The sequence below is a fragment of the Synchiropus splendidus genome, chromosome 12 (assembly GCF_027744825.2).
Source record: "Synchiropus splendidus isolate RoL2022-P1 chromosome 12, RoL_Sspl_1.0, whole genome shotgun sequence".
Classification (NCBI taxonomy): domain Eukaryota; kingdom Metazoa; phylum Chordata; class Actinopteri; order Syngnathiformes; family Callionymidae; genus Synchiropus; species Synchiropus splendidus.
Genome location: NC_071345.1, coordinates 1,639,191 through 1,655,686, shown reverse-complemented (window position 1 = coordinate 1,655,686; position 16,496 = coordinate 1,639,191). Strand labels below are relative to the sequence as shown.

At 55.5% G+C, this 16,496-nt stretch overlaps 2 protein-coding genes across 6 annotated transcripts; one reads left to right on the top strand and one right to left on the bottom strand.

Annotated features, from left to right (window-relative positions):
• The first annotated feature begins 538 nt into the window (after positions 1-538).
• vash2 (vasohibin 2) lies at positions 539-16,438 on the top strand. 5 transcript variants are annotated; one of them, XM_053880631.1, is made up of 12 exons: positions 539-685; positions 1,960-2,351; positions 3,767-3,855; positions 4,042-4,098; positions 5,325-5,399; positions 5,790-6,027; positions 6,085-6,228; positions 6,889-7,007; positions 7,694-10,008; positions 11,537-11,742; positions 11,831-14,189; positions 15,946-16,423. In XM_053880631.1, exons 2-9 carry the CDS (start codon positions 2,031-2,033, stop codon positions 7,761-7,763), a joined length of 1,113 nt encoding a protein of 370 aa, XP_053736606.1. In that variant the 5' UTR covers positions 539-685; positions 1,960-2,030; the 3' UTR covers positions 7,764-10,008; positions 11,537-11,742; positions 11,831-14,189; positions 15,946-16,423. The 5 variants fall into 5 exon arrangements, with proteins under 5 accessions (XP_053736606.1, XP_053736605.1, XP_053736609.1 ...); XM_053880630.1 differs by having other exon boundaries at positions 7,694-11,742; positions 15,946-16,437; XM_053880633.1 differs by lacking the exon at positions 539-685 and adding an exon at positions 692-1,138 and having other exon boundaries at positions 7,694-11,742; positions 15,946-16,438.
• Positions 9,820-14,794, bottom strand: LOC128768063 (uncharacterized). Its single transcript, XM_053880643.1, has 7 exons — positions 12,672-14,794; positions 12,306-12,611; positions 11,904-12,158; positions 11,722-11,775; positions 11,533-11,634; positions 11,435-11,463; positions 9,820-10,115 (listed from the first exon to the last, which is right to left on the bottom strand). The coding sequence occupies exons 1-7, from the start codon at positions 12,718-12,720 to the stop codon at positions 10,062-10,064; spliced, it is 849 nt and encodes a 282-aa protein (XP_053736618.1). The 5' UTR covers positions 12,721-14,794; the 3' UTR covers positions 9,820-10,061.
• Positions 16,439-16,496: the final 58 nt, after the last annotated feature.

Below are 16,496 nucleotides of genomic sequence, written 5' to 3'. Positions count from 1 at the left end.
GTGACCGTATGACGGTCATGCGTCTCCACACGCACGTGTTGGTCAATAACTTTGACGAAGTTGTGACTCGCTTTTGCTTCGCTAGAGGGCGCCAAACGGTAGTTTTTCCTTTGACAAATCCAGCTGACGAATTGAATTTTGGTGACCTCTGACCCCGCATGTTAGTGGCTTGCTGCTGTCTGCTCACGTCTCTCGAGTGTTTCAGGTCAGTCCTCGGGCTTGCGCGCGGCTGTGTGCCGCTGCTCACGGTGCTGGCGACTGCAGGGCACCGGGCGCCGCACTAACACCATTTGTTGCTGTGTGAAACACTTGTTGACGCCCCCGCCACAACATCGGCCAATCAGAGCGCAGGATTGCCTCCAAATGCCTCCAAGTCCCGCCCTCCTTTGTTGGCTCGGCCAATCGGGAGGCGCGAGGCTGCGGCGCTGCTCGGCGGACGGCGCAGCAACAGAACCGTCCGTTTCCGTCCCCGCTGACGGTCCACGGCCCGGTTCCGCTGCGAGCCTCCCGGGCATGAAGCAGCCGTCTGTGGGCAGCTAGTGGTTGGAGAAGCGCGGAGCGGAGCGCAGGCTGGAGGCGCCTCTCGGAGAAGGTGGTTTCTCTGGAACCGGGTGGTGGAGGGAAGCAACGGGCCCGAACTGTTGCGAGGAGAGTGGAGCTGGACGGGACATCGCCACTCTTCCGGGTGAGTTTTTCAACATAAAACATGCCGAACGTCATGCCGCGCAGCGAGGTGCCGCAGAGGTGAGTCCGGGACCGACATGCAGCACAGCACATCACATCCAGTGATGTGAGTGACATCCAGGGACGAACCCGAGAGCTCTTCAGCGTCTTATTTGATCTGCTGTAACGCTGCTGTTCGGTGGGGGCAATTCAGCGGTTGCACTATTCTGAAAGTGCCCTGGCTGAGCTTCCGGTCAGCGCGTTGGTTCCGTGTGCAGCTTGACGGGTGGGTAGAGAGGTGAAGTTAGAACCTCGAACCAAAACAAGACGGCGAGGCTCCGCTCATGAATGGGATCCAGGTCCTCCCGCCATCTGTGGCCAGGACCTCGTGGCGTCAGACCGGATTATCGGACCATCGACCGTACCGGAGGGGATTAATGGTGACGTCTGCCGGAGCGCAGCGAGGAGAAGTCCGGTACTGTGGTCGACCTGAACCCGTCTCACCTCTGCTTCCTGTTGTGTCAAGCTGTGAGGCGCCATCAAACACCGCGGTTCAAACCGTTATCGCTCTTTCCTCACAGTATCGCAGCTGTGAGGCAGGCGGTGAGGTACGGTCAGTACCCTGCGGTTCCTCCCTCGGACCTTCTCGGTGCCATTCAGCATGCGCCGCTTGTTCAATTAATTCCACGAATTAATTGACTGATTTGTTTGAGTCAGTTTTCTACATTCTTCACTCAACTCCAGCAGGAAGCCTGGTGCGGTGATGTGGACAGGAGGTGGGTCTCGCCTCTTCACTGAACCCAGCCTTGGAAACATGCTGCAGAGTGACCATTCACTGCAGCACGTGACAATACGTCTATATATATAACCGCCACCTGGTCACAGTGTTGAGGGGCGCCCCCGCCCCCAGAACTCTGACTCCCCTTCTTCCCATGCTGGACTGGGCTCCACGTCGCTCTTCTGCAGTCTGGTGCCAGTGACTTTCCAAACTCCAGCGCCGTACGTAGACTGGGAATCTCGCTTCACGCTGAAGTGAGGCCATGTCGACGGAGCTGGGCAGGCTCGATCCTTGACACCAAGCTGGTGGGTCTGACCGCCGGGGTCACCTCTGACTGGAGCGCGTCTGCTTGGTTCAATCCTCACATGGCGGCGTGTCTCAGCCTCTGGCCACCGACAGTCCAGTTAGCAACGCGCTAACATTGCTCCAGTGCTGCTGGTGTGACGCTAACTGTTCCACGCTGAGGTGCTAGCTCTGCTCCTCCCACCTGTTTATGCCGTGATGTCTCTGTTTGACAGGTTGATCTCTGAGATGCAGCCTCTCATGGTGGCCACCAGGGCGGCGCTGTGACTCCCCACCGCTGGGCGCAATGACGGGGCCCACCTCCCCCAGCAGGCCGGGCACCTCCTCGGGTAAGCTGAGCCGTTTGGGCCGGTCCAAGAGCAGCAGCTCGCACTGCCTGCTGCGCTGCGCCCCCCCCGAGCGCCCTCCTGCCTCGCCCCCCCACTGCGCTCAGTGCTTGCCCGGAGACGATGAGGAGAAGGACGGCGGCGCCCTATTCTACGTCAACCGCTCCGGCTTCCCCATAGAGAGCGCCACCTGGGACCGGATGTGGTCGCACGTGGCCGCTGTGCACCCGGAGGGTCAGGACATGGTGGACCGCATCCGCAACGCCGCCTACCTGTCCAAGGTGAGACCGCTCGACGGCCTGCACACATATGCACACGCGCGTGAATGTCTGTCCTTGTGGGAACATTGTGAGGTTTCTCCTGGCCATCACCCTTTCCCCAGCCTCTCCCCCTAAACCTAAGCAGAACCAGACTGGAACCAAGACTGAAGTCCAGCCAAATGTCCCCACAAAGTCGTACGGTCCTCACAAGGACGATCATGTTTGTTCCCAGCATGTTCAGACCTGACCCGCTTCTTCTTCAGCTGGTTAGTGACCCAGATGGCTGGTCCTGGACTGAAGCAGGTCACCGCACACACACACACACACACACACACACACACACACACACACAGACCCAACGTTTGTGTGCAGTCGCTGTGGCCTCTGTGAACTCACATTTCCTCCCCTTGGCCGTATGGGTTTCTCGTGTAGTGGCTGGGGTCTCGGGGATTAAGCCCAGCGCTCCAGACAGATCCGGACTGGCATCTCAACATGGTGAGCAAGTCATCTCTCGGCGGGTCACAGCGTCCCCTCCCCCACACACCCGCGCCGCGCTCTTCCGTCAGCGTGTTTGTCTTCAAACATCCAGGTTTGATCCTGAATCACTAGTCGGCGCCAGCTCCTCTGCTCTGGTCTGGCTCCGGGTCTCCTCAGATTATCGTCTGTCCCAGATTGATGCGGATTACCGCTTGTCGTGAAAGGAGGCAACAGACACACACACAGACAGCCAGCCACCAAACATGCCGCCCACAGTTGGGGGGGGCAGTTTCTCTCTGTTGGGTGGCTGCGACAGGTGTGTGTGGCCAGCTGCTGTCGGCAGGCTAACCCCGCTCGCTGCTGAGATCATGAGCCCCACACTGAGGAGGAGTAGGGTTTCACTCTGGTCTTTAGTGCCGTGTGTTTCTCACTCGCTTCACTTCAGAGCAAACCCACGTGCTGTGGCAAGAGGCGGCCCTGACCCAGGTGCCCGCCCTGCTGGAGCAACCAGGAAGCTCCACTTCCTGTGCAGCTGCAGGAAGCTGTGGCGCCAGATGATGTCACCGGCCGCTGGTGCCTGTGGCCACACCTTCACTTCTGCGCTTTGATATGCCGTGTGTGTGTATGTGTGTATTTAAGTTCTAGCCCAAGATGGGGACATTTTCCAAATATTAGTCCCAAGGGCCCAAAGTTGGTGTCTCCAGTGAGATAACATCAACTCACTGGGAGGATGAAGACTCCAGCTTAACCGTGTTTTGGGGGAAAGGGTGGCAGCCCTGAGAGGTCCTCACAAGGATGCCGTGTTGTTGTTGACACTGACACAGTGTTTATCTCCTGAGTCCAGGAAAACAGGAAGCCGCATCATTTCCTGCTCTCACACACCAGAGACTCCATTCCCAGATCAGGACTGAACTGGTCTAAGGATGACCTTTGACCTCTGCCTGTGTCCGTCTCTGCAGCACCCGGTTCCATCCATCCCCACCTTCCGACCCTCCACCACGGTCCCGGACTGGCTGGTGTCGGTTCAGAACTACATGAAGGCGCTGCAGTATCCTTCCCGTCTGCTTCAGGACCTGATTCACTGTGACGAGGAATCAGCCCCGAGGAGGTCAGGGGTCACGGCTGCCTCGGGTGGCGTCACGTGGAGTGAGGAAGTGCGACCCTTGGTCCTTGACCAGAACCAGTGTTCTGGGTCAGAGCTTGAGATGATTCTGCACTTTAACTCTGCTCTCAGATACAATCACACTGGAACGCAGTTCTTTGAGATCAAGAAGAGCCGACCTTTGTGTGGGTGAGTGGCCCCTCCTCTTCATCACCCGCTGCTCTTCCTCTCTGTCGTGCCTCCTTTTCATCGCCCACTGCTCTTCCTCTCTGTCGTGCCTCCTCTTCATCACCCGCTCCTCTTCATCACCCGCTCCTCTTCCTCTCTATCATGCCTCCTCTTCATCACCCGCTCCTCATCCTCTCTATCATGCCTCCTCTTCATCACCCGCTCCTCTTCCTCTCTATCGTGCCTCCTCTTCATCACCCGCTCCTCTTCCTCTCTGTCGTGCCTCCTCTTCATCACCCGCTCCTCTTCCTCTCTATCGTGCCTCCTCTTCATCACCCGCTCCTCTTCCTCTCTATCGTGCCTCCTCTTCATCACCCGCTCCTCTTCCTCTCTATCATGCCTCCTCTTCATCACCCGCTCCTCTTCCTCTCTATCATGCCTCCTCTTCATCACCCGCTCCTCTTCCTCTCTATCGTGCCTCCTCTTCATCACCCGCTCCTCTTCCTCTCTATCATGCCTCCTCTTCATCACCCGCTCCTCTTCCTCTCTATCGTGCCTCCTCTTCATCACCCGCTCCTCTTCCTCTCTGTCGTGCCTCCTCTTCATCACCCACTGCTCTTCCTCTCTGTCGTGCCTCCTCTTCATCACCGGCTCCTCTTCCTCTCTATCATGCCTCCTCTTCATCACCCGCTCCTCTTCCTCTCTGTCGTGCCTCCTCTTCATCACCCGCTCCTCTTCCTCTCTGTCGTGCCTCCTCTTCATCACCCGCTCCTCTTCCTCTCTGTCGTGCCTCCTCTTCATCACCCGCTCCTCTTCCTCTCTGTCGTGCCTCCTCTTCATCACCCGCTCCTCATCCTCTCTATCATGCCTCCTCTTCATCACCCGCTCCTCTTCACCACCCGCTCCTCATCCTCTCTGTCGTGCCTCCTCTTCACCACCCGCTCCTCTTCCTCTCTGTCGTGCCTCCTCTTCATCACCCGCTCCTCTTCCTCTCTGTCGTGCCTCCTCTTCATCACCCGCTCCTCTTCCTTTCTGTCGTGCCTCCTCTTCATCACCCGCTCCTCTTCCTCTCTGTCGTGCCTCCTCTTCATCACCCTTTCCTCATCCTCTCTATCGTGCCTCCTCTTCATCACCCGCTCCTCTTCCTCTCTGTCGTGCCTCCTCTTCATCACCCGCTCCTCTTCCTCTCTGTCGTGCCTCCTCTTCATCACCCGCTCCTCTTCATCATCTGCTCCTCTTTCTCTCAGATTGATGGAGACGGCGAGAGAAATGATTCGGGAGTCTCTGCCAATCAAGTGTCTGGAAGCTGTGATCCTGGGAGTGTATCCTTCACTCACACACACACAGACACACACACACACTTGGGCTGATCTGGATGTGAAATCGATGAGACTTGATCTCAGTGTGTTTCACCCGCTCCCTACTCTGACTGAACACTGTTGCCTGGCAACAAGCTCTGTTCAAAGTTGCACACATACACACACACTCACACACGCTCGTGTTGGACAGCTCTCAGTCAGACTGGTCTGATGGCTCGGCCTCAGTCCGGAGGCCTGGCTCTCACCCACCTGCTCTGACGGCTCACCAGCCTGTTTGTGGTGTCACATGACTCACTCTCTGACCCCTGAGCAGAGCTGCTGAGCTGTCCAGCAGGTGGCGCGGCAGCTGGTGCGGTGCAGCCATGACTTCTGACCTCCTTCACGGCCCCTCAGATACCTGACCAATGGCCTGACGTCTCTGGAGCGTTTCCCCATCAGCTTCAAGACCCAGTTTTCAGGCCACTGCTTCCACCATGTGGTTCTCGGCGTGTACTGCAACGGGCGCTACGGCTCGCTGGGAATGAGCCGGCGCCAGGAGCTGATGGACAAGCCGCTGACCCACCGGACACTGGGAGACCTTGTGGCAGAGTTTGAGTCCTCCTACAAGAGATACCAGCACACACTGAAGAAGGTGAGCCGCCCACGCCGCCGCCGCCCCTCAGGTGCTGACCCGCTGCGCCCCCTGCAGGTGAAGATCGGCCTGTATGTGCCACACGACCCGCACGTCTTCCAGCCCATCGAGTGGAAGCACCTGGTGCTGAACGTGGCCAAGCTGGGAGCTCAGGAGATGAAGAAGGAGCTGGAGAAGCACGGCCGCGACATGAGGATGAAGGTACGATGCTTCTGCTCACATGACCGGGAACCTCAGCCGTGCCAGGGATCAGGGTTACACCTCCCTGCTGGTGGTCTCCATGGCGACGGGCGCCTGTGTGTTATTGGGAAATGTAGGTCAGCTGTGTTGTGGCTGCACACACACACAGGCTGCAGCTGTGCGCTCGCTGAAGAATGTGGACTTGTTATTAATAGTCAGTGGCGGCAAGTCTGTCGGTTCCAACACAACACTCTGGCTGGAGGAAGCGCACCACACACTGGAGCCATGAGCCGGTCGGGCTGGTACCAGCAGGAGAAGGCGTGGGGTCTGGTTCTCCTGTTGCCATGGAGACAGAGGAAGCCCAGAGATCAGGTTCTCGCAGCCAGGCTCAGGATAGAGAGGAGTCAGGACCATGAGGAGGCGTGAAGTGGAGCGGTGAAGGCCAAGTGCAGAGCGAGCAGAGGTCTTTCAGCAGCTCAGGTTACAGAGGTCAAAGGTCAGTGCCGGCAGGGGCACTCCCGTGTGACACCGGACCTCCTCTCCTGTTGCTCTGCCTCAACACTTTTCTGACTCCTGCCGGCAGCGGGCCAGTTCAGCCTCTGCAGGTCCATCAGAGGCGTTGTGGCTGCTCCCCTGTCATGTGACCTCACGGTCTGTGCGTGTGTGTGTGTCCTCCGTCAGATCCTCAAGTCATCCAGCGCTCAGTCGCCCATCAAGGAGAGGAGTCGCGGCAAGTCCCTGTCACCACGGCGACATCAGACCAGTCCTCAGAAGAGAGTCCCAAACAGACGCGACAAGTCGTGAGTTCCCCTCTTCTGAGCGCGCGTGTGTGTTTCACAGGGTGAGACGCCTGTCACTTGCTAGGAGCTCAGAAATCAGGGCGTCCACACGAAGACGGGCCATCAGGTTCCTGCACCCCCAGCAGCTCTCACACACACACACACGTTTGTCGTCCTATCTTAGTGAGGACCGTCATCAACATCAGCCTTCCCCCAGAACCTGACCATCTCAAACAAACGGCTAAACTGAACCTAAACACTCATACAGGTCCTCACAAAAAAGCACACGCTGCTCTGGTGTGTCACCTGACCTGATGGCAGCTGCTGGCCCTGAAGAGCACACACTCACACATGCCAGCCTTGTGGGGACCATTTTGCCGGACCCCACTTGGTGAAGCCTCATTCTGAGGGTTAAACCTTCAAAATAACTGGGTTCCCGTCTGGTTCCGAGCCCTGGTTCAGGTGAGCTGTGTGTTTAGAGGGAGAGGCTGGGGAAAGGGTGATGCTCACCAAAGGGTGTGTGTGTCTGCGCTGCGCCTCATTAGCGCCTGCCTTGCTCATTAGCACTGATGGTGTTGTGAGTTGAAGCAGTGACAGAAGGTTCTGGAAGAGCAAGAGCGGCAGCTGCTGGAGACTGTGGTGTGGCGCCCTCCGGTGGCTGCTGCCTGCTGGTGTGGTGTTCTGACGGTGCGTTGCTTCCTCCACAGACCCGCCGCGCTGGAGCGCAGACCTGCCGAGCTCAGCACGCTCAGCGACGGTTACCAGATCCGGATCTGAGCCCGGGTGCAGCCGGACTGGATAGTTGAAGGTTTGATTCTCACTCCATCACTGGACCTGTGTGAGGCCACGCCCACTCGGCCGCCCCCCTGTGGTGGTGAAGAAACCTGCCAAGAAGGATCGCTGCGAGCTGGCAACCTCCAAACCCTCATGGTCAGCTGTCTCGCGCCCACTACCGTCTGTCTGCTCGTGTCACAACTTGTTTGTCGAGTCTTTCCTGACCAAAGTTTCTCCTCTGGACTCCGGGCCCAAGCGTGACGTGCGGCAGCCTTTAGAACCAAGTGTCGTGCTTTGATCCGCAGTGTCTTTCAGTCACTGTCGGAACAGTTCCTCGTATGTTTTCATTTCCCGCCAAATTCTCATCCAATGTCCTCCGTCACGAGGCACCAACTGTGTAGAGAACCAGCGCCACGTGGCGCTTCTCTGATCGCGGCGCTACGTTTCACGTTTGATGTTTTGAGAACAAAGGTGTCCTAAGTGTCGGAGCCGCGCTCCAGGCCTTCGGTGAGTCGCGCCATTCTGATGACGCTTGACTTGACGTACTTTGACCTTTATTGCATAAGGAAGGTCGCACACTCCCACTGTACGTTTTCTCTGTGTTGCCTCGTCCGACCTCGTCAAGCGCTTCTGATTGTTTTCTCGGAATATTGTTGCGGATTTTTTTGCCAGTATCTTGTTGCCCTGGTAACGGTGGCTCTTGCTCCACGCTCCGCTATGCACTCGCAAAGAACAGCAAAAAAATCGCAGTCTTCCGTGAAAGGTGGTTCGCGAGGTCAGAGCAAGCCTCACGCCGGGAACTTCCTTGCTGTAAGGTGCAAGGATCAAGAATCGTAGCACACTTCAGCGAAGGCCTTTTTCTCACGACTTTCCATATCGATTTCTACTCAAACACGGCGAGAAATGAATATTTTCAGACGTAGCAGTGGTGTTTTTGTAGCGCTCCAGCTCCACCTGTGCGCCAAAGTTGTCGTAGCTTTTTGCCGCAACAATCAGCGATGCAAACGTGGACCCCGTCTGCTGCGGGCGGTGGAGGACTGGGACGGACCCGCTGATCCATCGCAATAACTGTTGTGGAGGGACACGGTGGGGCCGCCGCCGCTCGTCTTCAGCTGTGAATGTTTGGCTCAGACGGTGTTTTCATGAATGAACTCTCACACGCCTTCGGGAGCTTTGGTCCCAATAACCTGGACATCTTTTTAATGTTGACGTGCCGGTGCCTGTTGAGGGACTTGAGCCAGGAGCGTCTGAAGACTGTGCCCAAGCTCCTCCCTCTCCGTGGCTCAGCCCTCTGTCTTCGAACCAGCGACTGTTTTCCTGCAAGCTCCTGTCTTTGGAGAAGCTGAGTTACACTTTAGTGTGTGTTTGTGTGTTGTATAGCTATCTTTGTGGGGACATTTTACCCGGACCCCACGAGGTTTAGCCTCAATCTGATGGTTTGAACTTGGAAAATAACTGGTTTGGTCCAGAGTCCTGGTTCAGGTGAGTCATGTTTCGGGGAGAGGCTGGGGAAAGGGTGATGGCCAGGGGAGGTCCCCACAATGACGGCGACACAAACCTGTGTGTGTGTGTGGCTGACAGGTTGGTGGCTGGTGTTCTTGAATAAAAGCTCTACGTTTCTACCTCGCCGCCGCTTCGCTGGTCACGCCGCGTCCCTTCAGTCTGAATTATTCATCAGGCTTTTATTCTGAAATATCTTAAGCTGCTCTCAGCAGAGTGGAAGCATGAGTCAGCAAAAACTCTGATGTCAGCGTTAGTCCTCTTTGGTGAACTCTCTCTCTCACACACGCGCGCTCAGCAGCTGATTATGCAAAGTCAATGGTGCGTGTGTGTGTGAGATGAGCGCATGGAGGTGGATTTACCAAAATAATCCTTCATTTTTCATCTGCAGCAGTGAGGAGATTAGGAGTGTGTGCGCGCGCGCGCTCTCTCTCTCGCCTCAGGACGGCCTGCTGCCGGCAGAGGAACCTCTCGGGGCCCTGCTGACCCTGCTGTGTTCCCCCGAGTGAGACCAAATCCGAGCACCCTCCGCAGAGAACGGCGAGCGCCGCGGTCTGGACGCCAGGAGGCGCGCGAGCACCGTCCAGCGGCGGCTCTGAAACTTGGAGGCGACGCGGTGATGTGAACCGCGCGCCACCGAAGGGTCTCCGCGAGGGAACGCAACATCTGGGCGCACGTGACAGACGCTGCTCACACTGGACCAAGATGGAGGCTTTATTCAGCAGCAGCGCCACACACTGGTGAACAAGTGAGGCTCAGCAGAACAAACAGCAATGAAGGAGTGAATTTCAAATGCTTCCTTCAGTTTTCATACTTCACGTCTTCATCACCATCACCCTCAGTGTTTCTGCGTCTCTGAAAATCAAGAGTCCAGAGTTAGTGCTCCTTCATCAATATTCATCATCCTCTTCATCACTCCACCATCCTCTTCATCACTCCACCATCCTCTTCACCACTCCACCATCCTCTTCATCACTCCACCATCCTCTTCATCACTCCACCATCCTCTTCACCACTCCACCATCCTCTTCATCACTCCTCCATCCTCTTCATCACTCCACCATCCTCTTCATCACTCCTCCATCCTCTTCATCACTCCTCCATCCTCTTCATCACTCCTCCATCCTATTCATCATCACCATCCTCTTCATCACTCCTCCATCCTCTTCATCACTCCACCATCCTCTTCATCACTCCACCATCCTATTCATCATCACCATCCTCTTCATCACTCCACCATCCTCTTCATCACTCCACCATCCTCTTCACCACTCCACCATCCTCTTCATCACTCCACCATCCTCTTCATCACTCCACCATCCTCTTCATCACTCCACCATCCTCTTCATCACTCCACCATCCTCTTCACCACTCCACCATCCTCTTCACCACTCCACCATCCTCTTCATCACTCCACCATCCTCTTCACCACTCCACCATCCTCTTCATCACTCCTCCATCCTCTTCATCACTCCACCATCCTCTTCATCACTCCTCCATCCTCTTCATCACTCCTCCATCCTATTCATCATCACCATCCTCGTCATCACTCCTCCATCCTCTTCATCACTCCTCCATCCTATTCATCACTCCTCCATCCTCTTCATCACTCCACCATCCTCTTCATCACTCCACCATCCTCTTCATCACTCCACCATCCTCTTCATCACTCCACCATCCTCGTCATCACTCCTCCATCCTCTTCATCACTCCTCCATCCTATTCATCACTCCTCCACATCCTCTTCACCACTCCACCATCCTCTTCATCACTCCTCCATCCTATTCATCACTCCTCCATCCTCTTCATCACTCCTCCACATCCTCTTCACCACTCCACCATCCTCTTCACCACTCCTCCATCCTCTTCATCACTCCACCATCCTCTTCATCACTCCTCCATCCTCTTCATCACTCCACCATCCTCTTCATCACTCCTCCATCCTATTCATCATCACCATCCTCGTCATCACTCCACCATCCTCTTCATCACTCCACCATCCTCTTCATCACTCCACCATCCTCTTCATCACTCCACCATCCTCTTCATCACTCCTCCATCCTCTTCATCACTCCACCATCCTCTTCATCACTCCACCATCCTCTTCACCACTCCTCCACCATGTCGTCTCAGCAGCAGTGACAGTGAAGCAGTAGAGGAGGGTTCTCACTCACAGAGCTGTGGTCATGTGATCCTCGCTTTCCTAAAAAGTCAAACGCTGGTCAGCAAGTCCATCAGAGGTCACGTGACCCAGTTCCAAACATTTCCTCACTCAGAGCTTTGATGAGGAGGACGGTAACCATGGTGACCAGTAGGACTTCAGCCACACGCAGGGTCAGCACCAAGTAGTCCACCACAGAAGAGCCTCTGGGAGCTGAAGGAGACATGAGAGTGGAGCGTGAGAGGAGGACAGAGAAGAGTCTGGAGGAGCTGGAGAACATCTGAGGAGGAGTGGGATCACCTGCTTCTGATGAGGATGAGGGTGAGGATGCTGTCGTCACCAGTGGTGATGTCACTGTGGAACAACACACACATATGCTCAGTCTCCTCACACAGACCTGAACCCACAGGTGGTCTGGATGGATCCAGGTGCGTTCTGGATCAGATGGATCTGAAGAACCAGCTCTGTCTCAAGAGACTCACCTGCTGCTTGGAAGGGGAACCTCTTCACCGTGTCTCTGTGTGAGACTTCACATGTGAGGAAGTGCCTCTCCAGGAAGGACGCAAGAGGAAACTGAACAGCAGCATCTCCACAGGTGGTCGACGAGGTCTTCAGCTGTGGGTGATCTTTGGTTATAGTTTGACCCTGATACAGCCACTGAACCTTCTCAGGGCAGAAACCAGGACGGATCACTTTACAGGTCAAGGTCATGTCACCTTGAGTCATGGAGCGAGTCACTAGAGGAGGACATGGTGAGAAGAGAGAACCAACATCATCTCAGCTCCTCACTCCAGAAGAAAGAAAGCACTGGAGCAGCAACATGACGGAGGAGGAGCTGAGCGTGAGGTCACCAGGAGGAGGACACATGAGAAGCTCACACTCACAGGAGACCATGGAGAGGAACGTGTCGGCGTCTGTATATGGTCTTGGTCCATCAAACTGTCGACAGGTGTAACGTCTAGCATCTCCAGCCCCCATCTTCTTGATGACCAGAGAGCAGTCAGGTGCCAGGCTCAGTCGGTCCACATCAACTTTGACTGTCTTATGTTCAGCCAATGTTTCGATTCCGCCATCTTTATCACCAAGCCAGGCGGTTCCCTCACAGGAGGCCTGGTCAGGTGCTCTGGAGTCACATGACAGAGTAACTTCAGCTCCCTCCTGAGCGAAGAGGAAGGTGTCTCCAGCTGCTCCTGTGAAGAGAGGAAAGGCATCAGGAGCTTCAGACTCATGAAGGTGTTGGACCTTCTCACCAGTGGAGGTGAGCAGGACCAGCAGGAGAGGAAGGAGTCTCTGGGACATGGCTCTCTAGTCTCCACGCGGCCACCTCTCCAGCAGACGTGTGCCTCGGCGAGTCCCTGCCCCGACTCTTGCTTCTGCTGCAGCGTTTCGCACGGCAGTGGTTGACCACACGCTTCCTCCTTCCTCTCATCACATGTCACCGAGCCAACAAGTGTGTTGTGAGAGGCAGCAGCAGCCAGGAGCCCCAGCGTTCAGCCTCACTCTTCTCCCCCTCTCTCTCCCCTCCTCTCCCTCACACCTGGGAGAGTGTTTGGCGCAGAGGTCAGAGGTCACACGCACAGGAAGGAAGAGGAATATTTGAAGACTTCAACTCTCCATAATCCTCTCGCGCTCCTTAATCCCTCAGAAAGCAATTTCATATCGAGGCTGCGCGGGTCGGGGCCTTCAGGCGGACCGCAGTGATCTGGTGCCACGAGCCACACGGGGGCGCTGTGCCTCCTCCAGCACACGCTTCCAGGACCAACAGCACCGAGGAATATTGAAACACCGGTCAGTGTCTGTGTTGGACCACTCCATCTTAAGCGAAACCAGAGTTGTCATCCTTTATCTTGGGATCTTATGACCCACCGCTGCACTTCAGTTTAGACACACTGCTCCTCCCTCTTCCTCCACTCCTCCTCCTTTTCCTACTTCTGTCCTGTTCTTCTTTCTCCTCTTCCTCCTATCCTCCTCCTCTCCTGTTCTTCTTCCTCCTGTCCTCCACTCCTCCTCTTCCTCCTCTCCTGCTTTTCTTCCTCCTGCAATCCTCATCCTCTGTGCTTCTCTTCCTCACTGCTCCTGTCAGACTCATCCTCAACTCCCCCTTATTTACTCCCACTCCTACAGACTGAAGTTAGATGTGGGGAGAGCATCCCCCTCCTCTCTCTCTCTCTCTCTCTTCTCACACGTTTGTCTTCCTAGCTCAGTGAGGACCATCATTAACATCACCCTTCCCCCAGCCTCACCCCCTGAACCTGACAGTCCAGAACAAACGGCTAAACTGAACCTTGACTCTGAACCAGACTGGAGCCCAGTTATAATGATCCAGCTGTTCTGTAGTTTTAACCCTCAAACTGAGGCTCTGCAGAGTGAGGACCTGCCAACATGTCCTCACTCTGTTCTCACAAAGACAGAAGTACAAGAACACACACACACACACATCACTGAAGGGTGTGTATAGATCTCCCCTGCAGCAGCAGCAATGTTTGTTTGGTTTCGACATCGTTTTCTGCTCCTCCCTCATTTATCTCTGTCTCACACACACACACACGGAGAGAGAGAGAGAGTCTACCTGCAGTGCTGCAATGAATCATGGGAGCTCAGGGAAACCAGCTGAATTAATCTGGCAGGTGTGTGTGTTTCAGCATATCTGTCCCAGTGAGGTCCAGTTTCAGAGAAAACACCTCCCAGTGGGGCCCTTACGTCTCCGCCTGGTTCAGAGTTCAGAGGCTGATGTGAAGCTGTGGGGACCTGTTGCCGGACCCCACCAGGTTAGGAGCCTCGGTGTGGCGGGGACCAGAGTAGACAGGCTCATGCAGCGGTTGGCGGCTTTGATTCCCGCCCCGGCGCCAGCAGGAGCTGCTGTGGTTGGTGCTCGCTTTGTTTGTGTTCAGCCGCCTGTGATACGACCTCCGTCTGCTCTCATCACATCATCAGAGTCACATGACTCCACGACCTTCGCACGACTCTTCACCAGCCGCTTCCATTTGTTTGCTGCCGGCCTTTCTCTCTCGCTCTCACACTCACCTGCCTCTCTGTCCTTGTGAGGACCTCTACTGGCCCTTTCCCTCACCCCCTGAACACGTGGCTCACCTGAACCAGGACTCTGGACCAGACTGGAGCCCAGTGATTTGGAAGTCTTTACCTTGTGGGGTAAAGGTCCCCACAAAGTCATACGGTCCTCACATGCAAGGACAAAACAGGTACACACAGCAGCAGCACATGACATCTGGCTGCTGGTCCCCACAAGGTTCAGCCTCAATTTGAGGGTTAAAGCTTCAAACTAACTGGGCTGCAGTTTGGTCCTGGTGCAGGTGAGGCTGGGGACAGGGTGACGGTCCCCACAAGGATAGAGAGACAGGCCTGTGTGCGTGTGTGTGAGAGAGAGAGAGAGAGAGAGAGAGTTCCTGTACTCGGCCACTGAAGTTTCATGTCGAGCCAAAGCTGAGCCAATTAAAAATCCCATTTCATCCTCAATAAGGCTTCATTTTCCAGAGGGACACACACACACACACTCTCCCTCTCTCACCCCCCACCAACCCCCACCCCGCACCCACAGGAGCAGTGTAGGTGCAGCATCATGAGACACCACTTCTGCTTCTCCACTGCTGTTCACAGACAAGAGTCCTCTCATGATGACACTGCACCTCACACACACACACACACACACACACACACACACACACACACACACACACACACACTTCCCTCTCTTCAGGTCCACGTGTTTGATTTCAAAACCAGATATTTTTATTTCTAGACCAAATGTGAGATGAGGGCGGGGGGAGGTGGGTGGTGGTGCAGCTGTTTTTAAACAGGAAGTAAAGCTATATTGGTGCTGACTTCCTCTCCTGCTCCTCTTCCTCCTCTCTTTTTCCTCCTCTCCTGCTCTTCTCCTCCTCCCCTCCACCTCTTCTTCTTCTCCTTCCCCTCCTGCTCCTCCTCCTCTCCTCATCCTCCTCTCTTCTTCCTCCTCTCCTCCTCCTTTCCTGCTCCTCTTCCTCCTCTCTTTTTCCTCCTCTCCTGCTCTTCTCCTCCTCCCCTCCACCTCTTCTTCTTCTCCTTCCCCTCCTGCTCCTCCTCCTCTCCTCATCCTCCTCTCTTCTTCCTCCTCTCCTACCTCTCCTCCTCCTTTCCTGCTCCTCTTCCTCCTCTCTTTTTCCTCCTCTCCTGCTCTTCTCCTCCTCCCCTCCACCTCTTCTTCCTCTCCTTCTCTCCTCCTCCCCTCCTCCTCTCCTTGTCCTCTTCCTCCTCTCTTCTTCCTCCTCTCCAACCTCTCCTCCTCTTCCTCCTCTCCTGCTCTTCTCCTCCTCCCCTCCACCTCTTCTTCCTCTCTTTCTCCCCTCCTCCTCTCCTCGTCCTCTTCCTCCTCTCTTCTTGCTCCTCTCCTACCTCTCCTCCTCCTATCCTGCTCCTCTTCCACCTCTCCCCTCCCCTGCTCCTCCTCTTCTTCCTCTCCTCCTCTCCACTTCGCTTCTCCTCCTGCTCCCTTCCTCCTCTCTTGCTCCTCTTCCTCTCTCTCTTCAGGTGAGCTCAGAGGGTCTCACTGTGGCAAGGGTCAACAGTTCAAATCCCGGTGCCACGTCTGAGGTGAACCTCCAGCAAGTGACACCAACACTGACACGCAGCAGCGAGGGACGGAGCCTCGTCCTGCTGAATGAGCAAAATAATGAGCTGAGCTGGAGCCAAAATACAACAGCGCTCTGTGTGTGTGAGTGTGTACGACAAACCTTTGTCCTCTCTTCTCTCCATCTGTGTGTGTTTATCGTGTTTCTGCTTGCTGCTGCATTTTCTGCTCCTGGAGAGACGACAGCAGCTCACCGTGTGTGTGTGTGTGGACTTGTATATCCTGCCTTGTGGGGACCAAATCTTGACAAAACACTACAACACAAACACTTGTGAGAACCTTATGACAATGTGCGGACCATTCTGGCAGGTCCTCACTTTGCCGAGCCTCAGTTTGAGGGTTAAAACTACAGAACAGCTGGGTCATTATAACTGGGCTCCAGTCTGGTTCAGAGTCAAGGTTCAGGTGAGCCATGTGTTTTAGATGGTCAAGTTCAGGGGGAGAGGCTGGG

Excerpts from the sequence above, each read along its gene's own strand:
- vash2 (XM_053880633.1), top strand. The coding sequence starts at position 2,031 with ATGACGGGGCCCACCTCCCCCAGCAGGCCGGGCACCTCCTCGGGTAAG. Across the intron at positions 3,856-4,041 it reads AACTACATGAAGGCGCTGCA|ATACAATCACACTGGAACGC; the intron begins GTATCCTTCCCG and ends CTCTGCTCTCAG. Across the intron at positions 7,008-7,693 it reads CCAAACAGACGCGACAAGTC|ACCCGCCGCGCTGGAGCGCA; the intron begins GTGAGTTCCCCT and ends CTTCCTCCACAG.
- LOC128768063 (XM_053880643.1), bottom strand. The coding sequence starts at position 12,720 with ATGTCCCAGAGACTCCTTCCTCTCCTGCTGGTCCTGCTCACCTCCACT. Across the intron at positions 11,635-11,721 it reads CTCATCCTCATCAGAAGCAG|CTCCCAGAGGCTCTTCTGTG; the intron begins GTGATCCCACTC and ends TGTCTCCTTCAG. Across the intron at positions 10,116-11,434 it reads GATCACATGACCACAGCTCT|AGACGCAGAAACACTGAGGG; the intron begins GTGAGTGAGAAC and ends CTTGATTTTCAG.